The sequence below is a fragment of the Lytechinus pictus genome, chromosome 2, assembly GCF_037042905.1.
Source record: "Lytechinus pictus isolate F3 Inbred chromosome 2, Lp3.0, whole genome shotgun sequence".
NCBI lineage: Eukaryota > Metazoa > Echinodermata > Echinoidea > Temnopleuroida > Toxopneustidae > Lytechinus > Lytechinus pictus.
Genome location: NC_087246.1, coordinates 66033909 through 66055128, shown reverse-complemented (window position 1 = coordinate 66055128; position 21220 = coordinate 66033909). Strand labels below are relative to the sequence as shown.

Below are 21220 nucleotides of genomic sequence, written 5' to 3'. Positions count from 1 at the left end.
TAGGGGCCAGAGAATCCAACCTTGCGGAATTCCACATGAAATTTGAAGTTCACTGGAGTGAACACCATTATGATTTACAAACTGTCTTCTGTTATTCAAGTAATCTTTAATCCAGTCAAACACTATCCCTCGAATTCCATAAAATTATGACTTGTTTAATATATGTTTCTTATTACCAAGTGCCATGACCAATTGATCTAAGAAGTCGGTGACTGCTAATCTGGTTGAATGGCCGGATCTAAATGAATAATTATTGAAAATTTTATAAAATGTAATTTTTTCTAAAAATGAAAGCAAACGTTTATAAAATAGACGTTAAAGATTTTTTTTATACAGGTAACACTGAAACTGGGCGGTAATTTACAAAATGATATTCATGGTCCTTTTGGTACTACACCAGATACAAATGACAAGTTTAAAATAAAATAAAGTGGTAACATTAATAAGTCTATTTTTTTACAATCATGGTCATAATATTATCATAACCAGGACTTTTCCTCTGATTTAACTCATGTACAACCTCTAAAATCGTATATTCTTCTACCGGTTTTAAAATACATAGATTGAGAAACATGATCTTTCAAGTAACTCAAGCAATGAGAAATATTGATATTTGATGAATCAGTAGATTCAGTTCCAATATTTACAGAGTATTGGTTAAATCTATTTGCTATTACAGTATGATCATCAAAAACACAACCATCATTTGTATTGAAGTTTAGAGACGCGGTTTTCTTTTTTGTTCTTCCTAAGACTTCGTTATTTACACACCACAACTTTCTACTATCTTTTTTATTATCATAAACTTTCTTGGTATAGTAGTCTTGTTTCGCAATTCGAATTGTTTTTGTAAGAATATTTCGATATCTTTTATAATTTGTGTGTTTAATTTCCGATGGATTCTTCAAAAACTTTTTATACAATATAGCTTTTTCTTGCATAATTTTAATATGCCAGACGTAAGCCAGGGCTTCCTTTTATGTTTATAGATTTTTTTAACAATTGGAAAAGAGATGTTAAAGATTATTATTCAATATAGTCATAAACCTGTCATATGCAATTTATTGCCGTTACACTGTCTAAGATTCTCTCCCAGGATAATTTACTTAAGTGATTCCGAAACTCGAAATAGCTTTTTTCAGACATATCATAACGAATAGGGTCACATGAATATTTGCACGATTTAGCATCTCTTTGTGTGAGGGTAAAGATAGGTAGATGGTCCGATAATATATTTGCAATCAATATACCACTCTTTACAATCCAATTCCATATCATTAGTGAAAATGTTATCAATCAGTGTGGCACGAGACTGAAACAAAACACATGTTTTTTTTTTACCCTCATGACCCTCGAATTACTCATCGTGAACTGAATGATCACTGAAGTCACCGAAGCCTAACATTCGATCACGAATAAAGTGTAACGTACGGAATCGAGCTGATTTTTCCTGACCATTCGCAGTGTTTTCGGATTGTGACAACGACATTCCAATAACATCACGAACATCAGCAGCATATTACTCTCGATATGGAATACCGGTAAGTGCCTCATTTAATGCCCTTATTAAAATATAAAGAAAACTACCATGTTCAATCTCTGTTTCAGCATCAAGATCAGTTTCACGTGGCTCAAAACCAAGCAATTTACACTATGGAGAAATGGGCTCGTTAATTCGATTTATTTATTTTTCAAATTTTGCTTTAATTCTAACTTAAAATGACTGATATCTATTCATTCGTCTTACCTTAACATTCGTCTTACCTAAACGCCTTAGCTTTTCCCGGACAAATCGTTGTTTTTCTTTGGCGTCGATCCATTCTTCAGATTTGGGGCAAGGCAAATATCAGGGAAAAAATGAATGTTCGTTCGATGTATTTATTAATTCATACATTTATTTTCGGGTATATATATATATATATATATATATATATATTATTCCATCAAGGAGCTTGGAAGCTCCTTGATTACATGGAGCTACTAACGGAGTAGCTCCATGGTGATAGGGTGTATGTGCGCAAGGGCGCCGGAAGCGGGGGGCAGGGGCGCACTTGCCCCCCCAAATAAAAATTTGGGGGGGCAAAACGAGATTTTGCCCCCCCCCCCCAATGTGCCCCCCAAAAGAAGAAAACTGATAAATTATTTAAGGACAAAAGTAAACGATGAAGGCACTTTTCTGCCTAAAAATTGTCATTTCCATTGTCAAAATAAAAACATTTCGCCCCTGACATAATAGTACTAAGCCTCGCGTCTTTTGACGAACATGTCCCTCTGTGAAACATACCTTTAATTAGCCCCTTTTCCATCTTATTACATCGTGATAACGTTTAACCTTTTAATGAATACATTTCAGACTAAAACCGAATGGCAAATTGAAAGCTGTACACCAATGCATATGCTGGCTGTGTCGGCTAACAAACGCGCGGTCGCCCAGAAACGCTCAGACCGGACCCGATATCACTAACGCGCGTTTACTCGAGCAACTATTATGGAATCTATGTCATAGCTGTCAAGCCCAGAAACCATGCATAACATCTCGAGGTCGTCAATATCTCATATACTTGTTGCCTATGTAAGTCATCCCTGAAATGGTAAGTATAGATTAATAAAGATATAGATTTAAATTATGAAAACTTATTTCAATTATTTCATTTCAACTAAATATAAATTGAGTTAATACAATGATAACAAGTCAGTGCCCTAAAGAAAATACCAAGGTCATTTCAACTCAATATAGACATGTTATCAGAAAATTACACACAGAATAATTATGTGTAGAGGATTATAATTTATAATTTGTGAAAATGGTGAATCCCACTCGAAAGCAACTTAGAGATAATGTTTAATAAAATCATCTGTGAAAGTGTTTCCTTGATCCGAATCATATTATCCGAGATATGAATAAAAATGTAAATAAAGAATATAAAAGAAAAATAAGCGTTACAGTACTGCTCTACTATTTTCATAGCCCCGTATTTTCCTCGATTCCTTTTCATTGGCATGATTGGCAGGCGTTTTGTCTGATACTATTTCAGCTCATATGATATAGCACTTTTGTATTTTAGATTCCAAGACTCCTTCCCATTACCTGTTACTAATCAGATCGAGAGGCAGCTATGTTCTCTGGTTTATCCCAGCTTTCGTTATTCATGGATGTATGCAAAAATCTAAAAAAATCCGGGGGTGGGTGGGGCTGCAAGACCTAAATTTTCGAAGATACTTAAGAGCGAGGGGTTTGTGATGGGGGAGCTTTTGCATTTTCTAGAATAAAATTAAAGGATTTCGTGCACACTTTTGGTGAATTTTGTGAATTTTTGCTCTCTCGATCGGCGGCCCCCGGCTGCGTACGATCATGTTTGCCATCTCAAAGTCTTTAAAAGGCCTATATTACTTTGGTTTGAAACAATTTCGTTTGCCAGGCTCGTCATTTGCTGGAACTGCGACCCTGGTCATGAAGAAACACCAGTGTGGGTCAATAGGGAGGAAACAAAACTAGTTATGGTCACATTTTCCCCAAAAAATATGTAAAGAAAAAAGAAGATTTTTAAGGAGTCATCCAAAAGTGCTTCCCAGCCATACAAAACATGCAAAAGGAAACACATAAATCGAGTAATGTTTTAAACTTTAATGATTTTCAGAAAAGTTTTAAATTGTTAGACAATTAAGCTTGTCATATTTCTTTTTCCTCAAGTTACAAAATATGAAACGTATTGCCCATGCATGGATAATCAGGGACTATCTCCAATGCTGATGTCAGAAATGATTTGCATAGAATGGGGATTTAAGTGCTTATCGACGTCTGCCACGTCAGAACAGTATGACATTTTGAATTTGAAAAGACATTCATTATAATTTCTTTTGTTTCTGTTGTTACGCTTCTTCTGCTTACTCCTTGTTCTGATAAGAATTACTTGAAACTTATGATGATTGTGCTCTCTCGCGTCGTCCGTGTATGTAAATGTACATAAATAAATGTTTCTGAAAGGATATTGCATGAAAAATGTAATTTCTGGTATTTTGAGTCAATATAAGCGTAATACGTAAGTTAATTGATCAGACATGAAAACCACATTCCGAAGCGATCGTTTTGCGCGTAGATTTCATAGGTTCTCATAAATTATGAGTATAGTCTTTCGTAGTAAATTCTATGTATAATTCTCAAGAAATTTATTTTTGAATGCTCTTAGAAACGCAACTTTTATACTCCATTTTTACACAAAGTCCTTACCGTGGGGGGTCCCACACCCTCTCCCGCTCGATCGCTTCGGTATCTCACGCTGTCAAAAATATTGTGCCCCCTTCGGGATTTTGCCCCCCAAAAACTGAAAGTGTTCCGGCGCGCCTGTATGTGCGGATGTCGACACGTAGGCCTACACGCCGAGTGGTCAAAACGACCATTCTCTTAGTTGATACGACAGATACATTGGTCAAAATCAACCAAATTCCTAGTATATTTCAACCAATAATTTGGTTGATTTGGACCATTTTTCTCGGTCGGAAACATATAAGCCAAAAGTATGCTCATTTTGCCAATCCCTATTTTAAAATGTCTATATCTTATTCCACCAATAAGTCGCCAGGGAAGGTTCTCTGTAATAGTCAAAATAGTAAATTGGTCTTCAAAAGCCATAAATTAAAATTATCTTATCCAAAGGAGTATTTATTCTTCTTTATGCTGTAAAAATTTCGAATTGTAAACTCACTTAGAAGACAAGATACAAGAGTTTGTTTGACACAAGTTTTTGTGGACTGCTTGAAAATTTAATTGAAATTGCACAGTGCGCACATCTCATTATTGAGTAACACAATCTTCACAAGTTGTTTTCTCTCTGAAACTCATGCTTTGTTTCTTCTGCATTCAATCAAGTATTTAAGTGGTTATTGTTGATCAATTTAGACAAACTATATATGTCATTTTAAAGCTATGGCTGTGTTTTTTCAAACTATATTAAAATTTAAAATTCATTTTGGGCGACTTATTGTTGGTTTTTGAGTGGCTGGTCAAATATTCTGAAACGCGGACTCTGTATTGTCAATTCATGCAAAAGCTGCCATGTATAATCATCATTCATTGACCTGGCCACAGAGGACTTTTTATTGTTACTGGGGTGCTCTGACAAAGAAAACCCCCACTATAATTAAGAATAATGATTTATAACCAAACCATAAGTGGTAAAGGTGCCCGTACAATATCACCACAGTTTCATTTAACTTAATGCATAAATTCGGACGATTTTTGGCAACTCTCTGCACCCACGGTTCATTTTCATCTTTTTAGTATCCAGTTCCGTTTCATATCATTCCTTTATTTTTTTTTTGAAATTCAATTTAGAGAGAAATTCATTCAAACTTGTCATTCAATACTTAGCACCAAAGGAAAATCGTTCGATTTCGTCCTAACTATCATTTTCAATTTCATTTACAGAAGCATACATTTGCACGTTAATCGTCGAAATTCAGTTAACATGTTTCTGTGTTATTTTTTATCACGTCATATTCTCTTTTGTTGAACTTTATTTATCTTTCTATTTTTCTAAACCCTTCATTTAGATTCATTTAATTCCATATAACTGAATAACATTTTATTTTCATAATTGAAATAACACTTGATAAAGCCGGTACTTGAAATTCCATCAAATTTTGTTATTGAAATTTTAAGCTTCGAACTGTCCATTGGGAAAGTTAGATGCCTATTGTTATGAAAATGTAGTGAGCGAGCTGATGTGATGTCATGCCCGTACGATGGAATCTTTGACAGTTATAATTTTGATTAGCCTTTATAAACACAATAAAGTATTGCAGCTATGATGACGGCTTGTACAGAAAGAGTGGGACGTAGCGTTTAATCGGGAACTCCACCTTTCGTTCAACCCCCCCCCCCCCCCGTTTTGCCAAAAGGCTGCGTTGGGACCTTTTTTTAAAATACACCATTCTGAATACTTTCAACGAAATTTGAATCAATATTTAACCTCAAACAACCATTTCAAAAAGGCTATCGTCTGGAAAGGTTTATCATCATCAGTCTAACGTGTTTATTACAATAATTGGTCTAACATCGTGTGGTCTAATATCAGTTAATATAATAATCAGTTGGTCTAGTCATCATTTCGTCCAATTATTACTTGGTCTCAGTGTTATTTGGTTTGATCTCTATTTGGTCTATAGTCGATTCGTCTTAGGGCCATTTGGTCTAATACCGATTTGGTCCATCATTATTTGGTCTAATTGCCATTTCGTCTATCAATAAAACCAATTTATTTTATTACCAATACGGTGTACACATAATTTAGGTCCATTGTCGGTTTGTTTAACCTCAGTCGGTCTATCATCATTAGTCTACATCCATTTAGTCTAATAACAACTTGATATATTTGTCATTTGGCATATTAGGCCGAATGATGTATCAATACACCGACTGGCTGTAGAATAAGTGGTGAATCCGGACGGTAGCTTCTTTGAAATGGCTGTTTGAAGATGAAATCTAAAGTCAAAACTTGGTGAAACTAATCAGAATGACATAGGTCTATACACTCATTGCCATGGAAACCACTAACATTGAATTCTGTGAACGTGTGCGTGTATAATTATGTCTTAATATCATGAACTCCTCAAGTCTTCAAATGCTTCATTGAATAATGATAATATCAAATCCTTATGACCGTTATTAAAGGTGTTTGATGTGTATTGTTTTTCTATGAACATTCTTGCCAGTAATGATAAAGATGCCGGAGATAGCAAAGATGAATGCAAGGACAAAGTCGCCATACCTCGACACCTTGGAATTTTTGGTTGCATCTGTCATTTTGTGAGTAGTAGATAGTTGATCATCTAACTAGATGAATGAAAAAAATTGATAAAGTTAAGAACAGGATATTTTGGTTGTGACTGGCAGCAGTAACCTGTAGGGTTTTACTTTCAAACATAAGGTGTTGGAAGAATGATTTTGAGGAATGTTTGTTTTATTGTTTAATTCCCCTCAAGGATACAGCCACCTGTTGAAGAAGCAACAAACTTGATATCTATATAGAACAGAAAACAATCTCACATTCATGTGAAATAATAGATACTCTGTTTGTCTTCATACTCTAATGTCAAATCTGAAGACAATTTGGGGTTAATTTTTACATTTATTAATTATTATTTAATCTTTAGGGATATAGTCTGTGTTCATGGATTAATATGATTCGTTGTTGTAAATCATAATAAGAGGTAGCCGCATATTTTGAACGATCATTATATTGTTAAAACAGGTTGGTCTTGTGGTTGGGACGGGGATCTTCATTTCTCCGACCGGTGTCCTTCGTGGTGCTGGAGGATCCGTAGGCCTTTCATTCATCCTATGGATAGCATGCGCCATCATTCAGACGTGTGGCGCCCTCACAATGGCCGAACTAGCTGTCATCATGAAGAAGTCTGGTGGGGACTTCACCTTCATCCTCCAGGCCTGGGGACCCCTGGTGGCTTTTATCAGGCTCTGGGCCCTCGAAACCGTCATCATGCCGTGTGGAGCAGCTGTTGCAATCTCCACCATCTCAAACTACCTGCTGACGCCCTTTTTCCAGTGCGAGGAAGTGCCCGTCGTGTCTTTGAAATTCCTTAGCGTGCTCTTCCTCCGTGAGTTAGCTAAACCGTGCACGTCCCAAATCTTCTTTAAGAATCAAATTGCCCTGCGATAGAATAATTACTATCAATACGAATCTTCCGTCCCTGTAGGTCTACAAGTTTGGTATTGTTCCCTTGAATCCAAGACAATAGCTAGTTTTCGCTCAACTATGCGGAATGACTCATATAACGCAGAAAATACATTGAAAATGCAAGTCAATTACAACGGAGCCTTTGTCGAGGGTCAGTGAGTCAGTTTTGTCCGATATTTCAGAGCTGACGAATAATCGCAAATATGTCGTTTATCCAGAGTCACAGACAAACCTGCTGTTTAGGTTCACTGACCGTCGACAATGACTTTATTGTCACGAAGGGTATTTGACAATAGATTATCTACGTTCCAGAAAGCGTCTGTGTAGTTGTTGCGAAAACTGCTACCACAGCCACTCCAACGGAACTGTCTCTAAACCGACTGGGTGTCATGTCAATGATAATGCTGATATCTTATGCTGATAATTTTTGCTAATGCTGATAACTATAGCTTCAAACTTCGATCCGGAGGAATAGTAGATCTAAGTTTTATAAATGTCTATGACCCAATGTAGGGCTGCAGGATTTAATTTTAAGAGTGTTTTGTTAAGATTGTTTTGGGATTTTACTTATCTTCAAAACATATGAACTGTGAGGGTCTCTACGCATGCATGAGAAGCAAGGACTTCTGATCAGTTTTATTTTTGAAAAGACAGAAGGTTATATATGAGTTGGAAATGTCATATCATGAAACGTATGATATAACATAATGCTATATTAAATGATATGTTAACTTTTCATCGTTGAAATAAGCAAAAGATCCAGAATATTTTTGTTTTGTTTCAGTCTTTGTTCTGGCAGTGAATGGTATCAGTGCTCGTTTAGCATCCAGACTGGCTGGGGTACTATGGCTGCGTTTATCCGACCTCAAGCCAGAATCGTGATTTGAATCATGATTGGAATCATGATTCAAATCACAAACATGAATCACAATTACTACAGAATCAGGGTTTAGACGACCTTCGTTCCAACGCTGTTTCTCCTCGGATTCGGACCGATCCAGTGCGCATCACAGTGCGCAGTTTGACCCAGGAAGTATAGGTCAACGTTGGACACTTAATTGGAGGTCGGCGACGTACATGTGATGTGACAACGTGGGGCGCGCGCCTTGGCAAGAACCGGAAATAGCTCGACACAATGACGTCATATAATCATGATTCAAATCACGATATCGTTTATCCGAACATTTTCGTACGTGATTCTGCAGAAACGTCTTTCCAAACGCCCTTTTTTTCGTAGTTCATGTTTGTGATTCTAATCATGATTATATTCAATTTCGACTAAACGCAATCGTGATTCTGCAGAATCGTGATTTGAATCATGATTGGAATCATGATTATAGGGTAAAAAAGTGGCGGATAAACGCACCCTAAGTGTAACAAAGGTAGTTGGACTCGCCATCATTATTGTAACCGGGATGTACAACCTGTCAAAAGGTACATATCTAAATTATTTTCTTAATAGGAAAGCCACTTATCACAGTCTGAATTATTACGCCGGAATGCGGCGGAAAAGAAAACATACTTTGCACGTTGTCCTAGTTGAAAAGGGTTATATATATAATCGTCAGTCAACGTATAGATAAAATCAGTCTGTATACACTGACGAACGACTTGAAGAAAAAAAGATATTTCATACCAGGTATGCTATTAACAGTTAGGAAAATATTTTTCTTTAGTCGAGGTGCGCCAAGTTTCAATAGCTATTGTGGGAAGCTTTCTCTGATGTAACAATTGACCATTCTCCCTACTCCCCACTGGCAATTGGGACGGTGTTTGAGAGTATGTCTCAAAATTGTACCAGTATTTCATTACAAGATGGATATTTCCGATTCTCACTCGACGTGAATACAATCATATCCCAAAATGAAAGAAGTTTCGTTTGAGCTGGCAATCGATCATGTCCGATAGCTGAATACTTTTTTCCCCCACCGCAAACGAAACTTTTTCAATTAGCCACGGATTTGGCCTGGATTTCCAACTCGATGTAACGTCAATCATAATACGGCAATTGAATTCTTGTACATAAAGAACTAATGGGATTGTTTTCACAGTCGCGTAAGAAGCCAAAGATTTTGAGGGGCAAATTTCTTTTTTTTAAATCAAGCTAGCAAAAATTTTGGCATATTTAGAATGAAAACCTAACTTGTGATAGATTTTTGAAATTATAACCACAAAATAATATCGTGGGTTTTTTTGCTCCCTTCTCATTGGCGTCTCTTCCCTTTCTCCCTTTTCCTTGGTTCTTAGTCATTGAAAGTAGGGGGTCCAGTTTCCCCAAACCCCACCCCTTCCCCAATCCCGGCATCGCTATTCCAGTTATTTTACCTATGGACCCTTTCAGTCTGCATCGCAGAGTAAAGCTCGATATTATCTTTCAATATTATCGTTATTAGCATCGATTGCTTTTACATGATTTCATTTAACTAGTTTTCAGAGATTTTCATAAACCATAAATTTCGTCATAAAATACAACATTGGAATAGAATGTCAATGGGGGCCTCTTCATATTCCCGATGTATGACAGCTTATACTTGGCGCAAGTTAATAGGTGCATTCGTTTACAAAACAATTATATCAAAAGGTTCTGGATGAGACATCTCTATAGTATATTCTATAATAATTGACGGGAAATCATACATTATTTTCTGAATAATTAGCACTTGTTCAAAATTGAATTATTTTCACACGTAACCGTTTGTGTATTGGTGTTTACTCCATTTTTGTAATACAGGTTATACTTCAAATTTTCGGGAGCCTTTCAGCTTGGCCTCATACGATCCGGCTCTCCTACCAACTGGGCTTCTGTCGGGGTTATGGGCTTACAACGGATGGTAGGAAATAATGAATTTTCTTTCTCAACTCTCATGGTAATAATACTGATGATTATGGTGTAGTCGTTAGTGATGATGATAATGATGATGATAATGACGATGACGATAATGATGATGATCATCATCATGATCATGATATGTAATGCTGATAATAAATAAGATTATGGTTATGATTATATGATTATGATTTCTGATGATCTTAACAATATAACAATGATGATAACAGTCAGAAGAGGCTCTTTTTGCTAGTGAATATATATATATATGTATTTTTTTGGGGGGTGACAATTTTTTCTCTTCACATTTGAATGGATATGAATCATCGTTTAAGAATGTCAAAATATATCGAGGTACATGAAATATTTCAATACCTATTGAAAGAGGTATGGTGTAGTATCAATGAACCATCCATCCTACTCCCAGTAGAAAGATTTTGATTGATAGATTAATATTTTATTCACCAGGTATAACAAGTTATATGAGTTTTATCATTACACGATGCAAAATACGGTTTTCCATTTAGTTGAGGTCTCATTATATAGTCTCCCTTCTCGCCCTTTAAGCGAGCCTGTATCGGGATGATATATTCATGACAACATTAATATCATTCATCTTTGTTTCTTGTATACATTGCATTTCTTTATAGGCACTTCACGTTTATTACACATTTTTATCGCATTTTTTCTTATCGCATCTCGACAAATATCGACTTGTTTCCTATTCCCGCGACTATTAAGAAAATTTTCCCTGTACGCCTGAAACCATGAAACCCTCAAAGATTTGGACTCATTACCTGCATAATTATAAGCATAATATAATACCATGGAGCTACTGCGGATTGAAAGGTACAATCGTGATTAAAAAAAAGTTAGTGAACCCCACCACAAATTCACTCCTTCATTCCGAGTGTTGAATGTAGACAACATTGTTCGACGAGGCCAGAGAAACAAACTTTAATGGTCATATTTATCACCTGACTTCACAATCAAATATATAAAGCATGGCAGAACTTGAACACTCTAAATATCTTCATTTTCTGGTAGGGTTCACTAACTTTTGAGCACCACGGTATATTTTTCTATAGCTTTAGCATGTCAGTCTACAATAGGTATATCCAGATCCCCTTCCTGTGCCTTTCTTTGTTATGTTGTAGTCTATAGTGAATTGCTTCAAAGGTTTAGAATTGAATAATCAGGAGAATTATGAGAATGATTGACAGGAAGCTAACACATTCGGCTCTACTAAACCTCCCTCTTGAATGTTTTTTTCGGTTTAAATCATTGCATTAAAAGTTAGCCATCATGAGATCAAATATCTAAATACGGTGAAATATTTACCAAGCATGAATTTGGGCTCGAGCTTTGGGGAAAATTTATCTTAAGCCTACAAATCGTTCAAACGCTTCCCCTTGGCTTTCAGATGTCTTGCAGTTGAAATATAATTATGTTAGATGGACTAAACTTGAATTTTTTATTGTGCACTTTATAGCTACAGTTGCGTTATGGTAAAAATATCAATGTTGATTCCTATGATCTTTCACCCTCTCATCAGTTTAAGCGTTGTATTGTTGAATTATTGATGATCCGGGCATTTTTAGCGAAGTGCAGTAGTAGATGTTGTAGTAGTAGTAGTAGTAGTAGTAGTAGTAGTAGTAGTAGTAGGATTAGTCACGGTAGTAGGTTAGTCACGGTAGTATGTAAGTCACGGTAGTAGGATATGAGTCACGGTAGTAGGATTAGTTAGTTAGGGTAGTAGGTTAGTCTCAGTAGTAGGTTAGTTACGGTAGTAGATTAGTTACGGTAGGATTAATCACGGTAGTAGATTAGTCACGGTAGTAGGTTAGTTACGGTAGTAGATTAGTCACGGTAGAAGGTTAGTCACGGTAGTAGGTTAGTCACGGTAGTAGGATAGGAGTCACGGTAGTAGGATTAGTTACGGTAGTAGGTTAGTTACGGTAGTAGATTAGTTACGGTAGTAGGATTAGTCACGGTAGTAGGATGAGTCACGGTAGTAGGTTAGTCACGGCAGTAGGTTAGTCACGGTAGTAGGATATGAGTCACGGTAGTAGGATTAGTTAGTTAGGGCAGTAGGTTAGTCTCGGTAGTAGATTAGTTACGGTATGATTAATCACGGTAGTAGATTAGTCACGGTAGTAGGTTAGTTACGGTAGTAGATTAGTTACGGTAGTACATTAGTCACGGTAGAAGGTTAGTCACGGTAGTAGGATATGAGTCACGGTAGTAGGATTAGTTACGGTAGTAGGTTAGTTACGGTAGTAGATTAGTTACGGTAGTAGGATTAGTCACGGTAGTAGGATGAGTCACGGTAGTAGGTTAGTCACGGTAGTAGGTTAGTCACGGTAGTAGGATATGAGTCACGGTAGAAGGTTAGTCACGGTAGTAGGTTATTCACAATAGTAGGAGTATACGGTAGTAGTCTAGTCACGGTAGTAGGATTAGTTACGGTAGTAGATTAGTTACGGTAGTAGGTTAGTCACGGTAGTAGGATATAAGTCACGATAGTAGGATTATAGTTACGGTAGTAGGTTACGTCACGGTACTAGGATTAGTCACGGTAGTAGATTAGTTACGGTAGTAGGTTAGTCACTGTAGTAGGATTAGTTCTTGCATCCCTTTTTGTCACCAACGTCATCGATGAGGCCTATAGTTATTTTCAACACGATCATTATCACCAACCTCATACCCATCACCATCAAATAATAAGAAAAATCATCACCACTATTATTATCCCCACAACGTGACTGTCATCATTTGACCATCGTCATTGTCACCTCACCTCATATATACAGCTGTAGATGAAGAGTGACTACCGCAAAGGGGTCATTGATTGATTTCATACTTTCTCTTTTTCAGGAGCGTTGTCACCACAATCACAGAAGAAGTAAAGAGCCCTGCACGGTAAGTCGTCGAGACAATTTACAGTATTCACCGTCCAACGTTTTTTTTTTATACTATTATCTGTTTTTTTACTTTGGGTTCAGATTGAAGGGGTACTCAAGGTTTGAAATATTATGATTATACAGAAAAATTACAATCAGAAAATTACAATACTGAAAATTTCATCAAAATCGGATCTTTAAAGTTTTGCAATATTTCGGCGAAACAATTATATATGTATTTCTTCATGAATATGTAATTAGCAAGCTGATGATGTCATATTCCCACTTATTATTTTGTATTTTATTATATGGAATTTATTTATTCATTTTTGAAAAAGTGAAATAATTTTGAATTAAATTGAATTGAATTGAATAAAAACAATTCTTAAAATTGCACTTTCGGAAAAGCAACAAGATACAATTGTTGTTTACATCCTGGCAGTAAACTGCGTATCCAGGTAAAGCAACATCCATGTCCATGAAAGTTTCGGGTTGTATTTCTTAAAGGACAAGTCCACCCCAACAAAAATTGATTTGAATATAAAGAAAAATATCCAACAAGCATAACACTTAAAATTTCATCAAAATCGGATGTAAAATAAGAAAGTTATGACATTTTAAAGTTTAGCTTAATTTCACAAAACAGTTATATGCACATCCTGGTCGTTATGCAAATGAGGAGACTGATGACGTTATCCACTCACTATTTCTTTTGAATTTTATCAAATGAAATATGAGATATTCTAATTTTCTTCTCATTGTCAAGTGAAACAGTGATTAATTCCTCCCTGAACATGTGGAATTAGCATTGTTTGATATAAACAATATGATTCAGTCAAGTCGGTCCCTATGGTCAAATCTGTAAAAAATGAAATATTGTATAATTCAAACAATAAAAAAACAAAAGAAATAGTGAGTGATGGACATCATCGACTGACGATTTGGCATGTCACTGAGTTGTGCATATCACTGTTTTACATCCGATTTTGATGAAATTTTCAGTGTTATGCTAATATGATTTTTCTCTATTTATTCAGATCAACATTTTGCTGGGGTGCACTTGACCTTTAAAGAAGAATGGAAAGGGAGAGAGGAAATAAAAGAAATGGCAAAAATGAGAGTGAAAGAGAAGCAAAGGAATTGAAATGGAGAAGGGAAATAAGGGACAAAAAGAAGGAACGGAGTTAAGGAAGAAAAGAACAACGGGAAAATGGAGGTTAATTACAAAAAGCACAGTCGGAGCGTTAGTCATAAAGGCGGCGTTCTTTTCAAAAGCAGATTTTTTAAAACAAAATATCAACAGTAAACACTAAAACCTACTAAAAATCATCTGCAGCTATTATTTTACTTTTCATAATCCAGAAATATTCCACTGAGCATCGTCATCTCGATGTCGTTGATCACGGCGGTGTACCTCATGACCAACGTCGCCTATCTAACGCTTCTCTCACCTAATGAGATTCTTGCATCCGATGCGGTGGCAGCGGTAAGAGATTTACCCCTCATCAATGAGAATGGGCAGCACACGGGGGGGGGGGGGGCAGTGCACTCTTAAACAAACAGTAACAAATGACTAGTTACTAGGGTCAGCGGGGTACAACTGTTATTCTAGTCATATTTGACTATTTTCTAGTCGTATTTTACTAAAACATAGTTTTTTCTGACTCGTAGAATATATGTCAGAAATGTGATAATCAGTGATTGTCATATCAGTTGCACCCAGCTGACTACTGGTCTAGTCAATTTGATTTGTTTTAAGAATGTGGCCACTGCCCCCGGTATGTTTTTTTAGAAGTGGTAAGGAAAAATGAACAACAACGGATAAAAACAAATAAGTTTCGGTACTATTCTACTAAAAGACGTCACTTTTATATTGTCCACTATCGGAATATACTGTCGCTGTCCCTTTTAATAAAATCTTTTCCATTACTTCGTTTTAGTCTTTCATATTGTTCTCCTCACCGTTGTTTTATGTTTTGTTTCTTCTTCTTCATGATTTGTATTCGTAATTGATTTGTAGCTGTAACTTCGTATTTTTTTTCTTCTTTTATCTATGCATTGGTACTTTTATGGGGGGGGGGTAAATGATGAATTACACAAGCTCAGGCAGTGTTGTGCCTGCCACAGAGACAAGGCCAAGATCAAGGACAATGTCAATGACTGACTGCCCAAAGCCAAGGACAATTCCACATAATTGCCCTCGATGTCAAGGTCGATGAGTACAATAAAGAACTACAAAGAGGCAAACTCGTTGATTTGGACACTATTTATTATGCGACCTGTTTACTCTTTAGTTTTCGCAGCCGAAGTTACTGAAATCAACAACTTCTGAACTATCTATCTTGCGATGCGTTACTACCATATACTTTCGAAATAAATATTCACTTTAAAGACAACCCTTCCCCCATTTCGTTTCAGGATTACAGCATCCATTCCCTTGGAATCAGATGGTCGTGGATGATCTGGGTGTTTGTTGCGATGTCTTCATTGGGCAGCACCAACACCAGCATTTATAAATCATCAAGGTATTATACACCTATATCAAAGGCTGCTTTTGGAGGGATTGGGAGGGCCGTCGCTTAAGGGGGGAGGAGGGGATGGTACTGCCTCTGTGTGTGACGAAAGAAATGTGACTAGGGCACGCACTATTAGATACCCAGGGGGGCTGGAAGTTTGGGTTGTTGCAACCCCCCCCCCTTTCTTCTTGAGTATTTTTTTCTCAGTCCTCAGAGACAAGTTTTTTTTTTGCCTCATTCAGAATTTTGGCAGTGGACCAAGTTTGTTTTTACTCTGATGGTGAATCAACTTTTCTTTTTTTTGCTCATATAGCAACTATATTTTTTTTTGGTTGAAAAACTTCCAGCCTCCCCCCCCCCCCCCCCACTGGATATTTAATGGTGCGTCCCTATTTAAGGGGAATGAGGAATGCTTTCAAAACTCATCATGTCGCCGGACGTCAGTAATCGGTACCGATATTTGTCGGTAATCAGGGCCTCCACCCCCCCCCCCCGGAAAAGTCCTAGTGACACCCCTGAGGATGGGGGTCATATTCCCCCCAAAAAAAAAAATTGTTCTTGTCGATATAAAAGTAAACGGTCAACCATTGATTGAAGTAAAATTGGTCGACGATCCTTTCCGAGAATTTAATAGGATAAAAGGCAATCAATTCCAAAACAGAGTCGACATTTTCCTCCTATAAAATTTGAAAAGTAAAAAATGAATCAATAAATAAACTAAATTTCAAATTCAATTCCACTTTAAATAAGAACAATACAAATCACTATGATACAATATTCAATATATCAGTGGGGGTCATAGAAAACACAAATTATGGCGTGAGGATAAGAAACTAAAAGGTTATTCAACCATACAAAAAGTGCTCATTTTGCCAACCTTGAATATGGGCGTCAATTATAAGCAATTCTTATCCGTTTTTTCATTGGTAACGAGGGGGGGGGGGATACCTCATACTCGCATTCATATCCCTCCCCTTCCACCCTTTGCGTCATTGCGATTGCATATAACGATAGATGGCGCACGAACGATTTGAGTTTATTTAGACTTTGTTACGTTAAATTTCATGTTGTGGGATGTGAAAGATCATCGTCTTAAACGATGAAAAGATTCTAAGCATCAACGACACACACAAAAAATAATAATGATAATTCAAAGCAATGATAAAAAATGAAATTTCATGAAAAGAAGAACGATAAATATTCCCTTGATTAATCTGATACGGATTTCGCCTCAATTAGAACACACAAGCCGTCGGAATTATAGTCAATCCAATAATGCACACATACTACTTTGGCTCAGTCTAAAAGCATTTATATTCTCTCGAAAAAAAAATGAATGAAAATCCCCAAACCCTTGTCTAATTGAGTTATATTGATGTAGTATGATGAATGGCAAATTCTCTATTAATAGAGGGGCGTGTGTCTCTTGCGCCCCGCCTGGATCCACCACTGAAGGGGGGGGGGTGTCTGGTCATTGTTGCAATATTCTGTGCATTACTGAGTAAAAAAAAAAAAGAAGCGAAAATAGCAGTGATTGAGCAAAAAGGTAAACACGTTATTAAGGAAATTGGAATGATCTCATTTTATCCGATTTGTGCATAACTATATAGATAAATAGCTAAAATCAAGGAGCTTCGAGCTCTTTGCTAAAATGTACCAATACCAGATGGGGGGGGGGGGACGTTGTTCTTTTTAATGCTCTTATGTTGTCCTTTTTTTTTCTTTATCAGGACAAGGTTTTCATCGGCCCGAGAAGGTCACCTCCCCGAGATCTTATCCATGGTGTCCATCTCACGTAACACGCCTCTTCCTGCTATATTATCTTGTGTGATCGCACTCATCTTCCTCGTCGAAGACGATATCATTGTCCTGGTCGAATACCTTGGGTTTATAGATGTCGTATTTGAAACGGTTACTATCGCTATCGTGCCTTACTATCGATGGAAGTACCCTGACATGCCCCGACCCTATAAAGTAAGAATCTTATAGCATGCTTGTTTTAATAAGTAATTTGTGAAATATACTAATATCTCTTGGTTAAGAAGCTTCAACATAATCATTTATGCTGTGTTTTTGTTGAACATAATATATCTTCATCCAATCTTTACTATTTCAGTGATATATCACTCCTTATCGTGATTACTACACAGGTTCCGCTTGTGATCGCATTCGTTTACATGGCGGCCCTCTTGTTCATTGCTTCGATGTCGTTATATGCCAACCCCCTTAGGAACTGCATCGCGCTCATCCTCGCTTTCGTTGCTATCCCGGTTTATTACGCAATGGTGCATCCCAAATACAAACTGAAGAGGATCCGGCCATATTCAGGTAAATTTCTATTTCTATTTTTGCTAAGTCTCTAACAAAAGTTATTTTACCTTCGAAGAAATGACTATGAATTAAAAAATATAAGATTTAAAGTAACTCGTAAATTAAAAAATATATATCAGCTCACTGTTAATGTGATAGATATAAAACCATTGAATGGAAATTAAAGCCGATAATTTCAAGTTACATGTGCAAGTTGCCATGGGTGGTGGGGTCTCGTGCCGCCCCGAGGGATTAAAACTCTCACGATTTCGTCACTCATACATGTTTAACAATTATTTTTTTCCATCAAGACAGGTGAAAATTGATTTGAATGAATATAATCGTCAGAGTCTGAACTCATGCGGATATTATTTTTTTTCAGATTTAATGAGTTGTATTACCTGTACATAACATAGACATTTCAAAATGGAGAAAAGATAATAGGCTTATTCAACTAGAAGTTGACATGATCAAAACATATGAAGTTCATAATCATATTCCCATGGTTGCAATAACAGACCTCGAACATGTTGAACAGATTTATGATTTTGTAGATTCATTTATTGATTATGAAAAGTGAGTGGATGGTTTGAAAGCGTATCGGTATATAGCAATATTATAGCATTGTCATCAAACACATTTTCCAAAAACATACAGAAATCAATTAAAAAAATTGTCGCTTTGATATTCCGTTTCTCTACTATCAATATTGACACCCCGGTCTCCCCCACCCCTTTTTATCTCCTCAGTGAAAATAACACGATTCCTGCAGAAGTTATTCCGCTGCGTGAGACAGGAGAAAAGGACATTCTGATCTTTTCGCAGGACATCCTGGATGTAAGGATCTATTATGAAGCTTCATTGTAATTATGCGACATAATCGTCATTTTTATTTTGTATACAAACTCCGGAATATGATCGAGCAGACAATGGACATCCAAACAAACCCAAAGACACCACAGATCAGTGCTCAAGATATTCATTAAATTTTAATCATCGATAACATTGGCGTACTACTGGGGTGGGAGAATTGTTTAAAATCGAATAAATATTTCAAATATATAAAATACGTATTTCAATGTACCAACAAGAATTTATTATGCAGGTTATGGTATTCTAATATCATTCTACGTACAAAGTCAACGAAAGCTCTAATAATTTATTTCATATTTCTTTTGCTGGTCCGCTTCGTTCACTTGCATTTATAAAAAGGATTAGTAAAACATATTTGTTTGCTCACTGCATTAATTATATCACCATTGGTCACTGATGTACTGCTGGAGTGGGGTAGAGTGTCTTTGAAAAAAAGGGCTCATAAATTAAAGAAATTAATTGTATGGTATTATTTTGCATCAGTAGTTTCATTGGATTATGTGTAATTTCTGTTTAAGAACTTTCCATGTATTTTGAATGTCGTGCTTATATAGAATTATTCAATCAGTGAAGTATCTTTTCTTTGTCAAACGTATTGTCTCAATTAGAGTATTATAACAAATTGAAAGGTTTATTATGTTCAGCATGGTTTCTAAACGGTGAAGAGCGTAGAATAATTTTTAATCCATGTATATACATGTAGTTGCATAGGGAAATTCAGTAATCGTTTGTAATCGATTACGTAGCTTTTCTTTTAAATGTTATTAAACACTATTTGCTGAGAAATAGCGGTGTTTATAATGTATGATTGTCTTAAAATGTATCTTTAATTATTAATAGCTGTTTGGGTATAATACAAAGTGCCATTAACCATCACCGTCTCTCAAAAGATTTATTTTATGACTTTAACTGTTTTTTAAATAAGCTCCAAGTTTTCTGGCTAACAAGCGGCCTCCATTATTTTTAAACGCAGACGGGCTTCGTGCTCACTAAAGAGACAGGATGAATATAATTTTCTCAGCATCAAAATAATAAGAAATTAATTCTTCTTCTTATTTCGTTGTACGGAGTTGTGACGTATCAAGAATCGGAAATAGATCAGAAGTATGAAGTGTTGGAAGTACTGACGAGAAGAATTGAGAATGCTGTACCGAGATAAGGAAAATACTGAAATTACTGAGATACGTAAATTACTGAAAAATGGCTGAGAGTACTGAAATTACGGAAAATACTGGAATGGGCGAAGTACAGGAGAAACCGAAATGACTGAGATACTGGAAATAGCAAGAGTTACTGGATAGACGAGATATATTGAGTGAGAAGTATACCGTGTATGGTCTTCCTACCATTATAAGAAAATCACACACGGTTCTTCAACATGGTTGTTCGGTTCCAAAGTTACTGGGAGCAGAGAGTCAGAAATGAAAAAGACGGATTTTACACCTGCAACTGCTTGTATGCGGTCGAAACGAACCAGTTCGCCTGGAAAGAAAGGTTCGGCTACAGTATTCTTATATGTGGTGTATTTAGTTTTTGCCTGTAGAGTACCTTCAAGTTTTTAGTTATGATATACAGATATAAGTTATTTTTTCTTTTAATTAAACGCAAAAGTGGTTAAGATATCCAAGGAATTCCTGGTGATTTTTTTATGGTTAGTTTGTCTATCTTTTACTTTTAGAATATGCTTATCCAATTTACTACTGAAAATATGCAGAAACTTATTGAAACATGATGTATAATCAGGCGACCAGTCAGCAGACTCTTAGGAAACACCTAGTCGTGCAAGGTAAAGTAAAAAAATCATTATGGTTAGAATTCGGTGGTCTATATATAACACCTACAATTATTTTTTTTTATTTGGGACATTGATTTCGATAAAAAGTGACTCTACGTATTAATTCATAATTACTGATTTCGTCATGAATCTTGCATTCGTAATTGAACGTGTGAAACATATAACGCAACACCCTCGCTATGTCTATATTTCCTATAATTGGAAACGAAATCATATTGATCTAATGCAAATGGAATATTGGATACATCGGGTAACCAAGTTTTTGATTTGATTTAGTGTGATTTAGTATGATTAAGCATGAT

The 21220-nt window shown here is 36.2% G+C and overlaps 1 protein-coding gene across 2 annotated transcripts; it reads left to right on the top strand.

Moving 5' to 3' along the window:
- The first annotated feature begins 1387 nt into the window (after window positions 1–1387).
- Window positions 1388–20744, top strand: LOC129268592 (Y+L amino acid transporter 2-like). 2 transcript variants are annotated; one of them, XM_064095445.1, is made up of 12 exons: window positions 1388–1541; window positions 6712–6805; window positions 7251–7614; window positions 8479–8542; window positions 9067–9128; window positions 10426–10525; window positions 13399–13443; window positions 14787–14910; window positions 15843–15949; window positions 17671–17914; window positions 18091–18268; window positions 19000–20744. In XM_064095445.1, exons 1-12 carry the CDS (start codon window positions 1531–1533, stop codon window positions 19062–19064), a joined length of 1458 nt encoding a protein of 485 aa, XP_063951515.1. In that variant the 5' UTR covers window positions 1388–1530; the 3' UTR covers window positions 19065–20744. The 2 variants fall into 2 exon arrangements, with proteins under 2 accessions (XP_063951515.1, XP_063951514.1); XM_064095444.1 differs by lacking the exon at window positions 1388–1541 and having other exon boundaries at window positions 6614–6805.
- Window positions 20745–21220: the final 476 nt, after the last annotated feature.

Excerpts from the sequence above, each read along its gene's own strand:
- LOC129268592 (XM_064095444.1), top strand. The coding sequence starts at position 6,695 with ATGAACATTCTTGCCAGTAATGATAAAGATGCCGGAGATAGCAAAGAT. Across the intron at positions 7,615-8,478 it reads CCTTAGCGTGCTCTTCCTCC|TCTTTGTTCTGGCAGTGAAT; the intron begins GTGAGTTAGCTA and ends GTTTTGTTTCAG. Across the intron at positions 13,444-14,786 it reads GAAGTAAAGAGCCCTGCACG|AAATATTCCACTGAGCATCG; the intron begins GTAAGTCGTCGA and ends TTCATAATCCAG.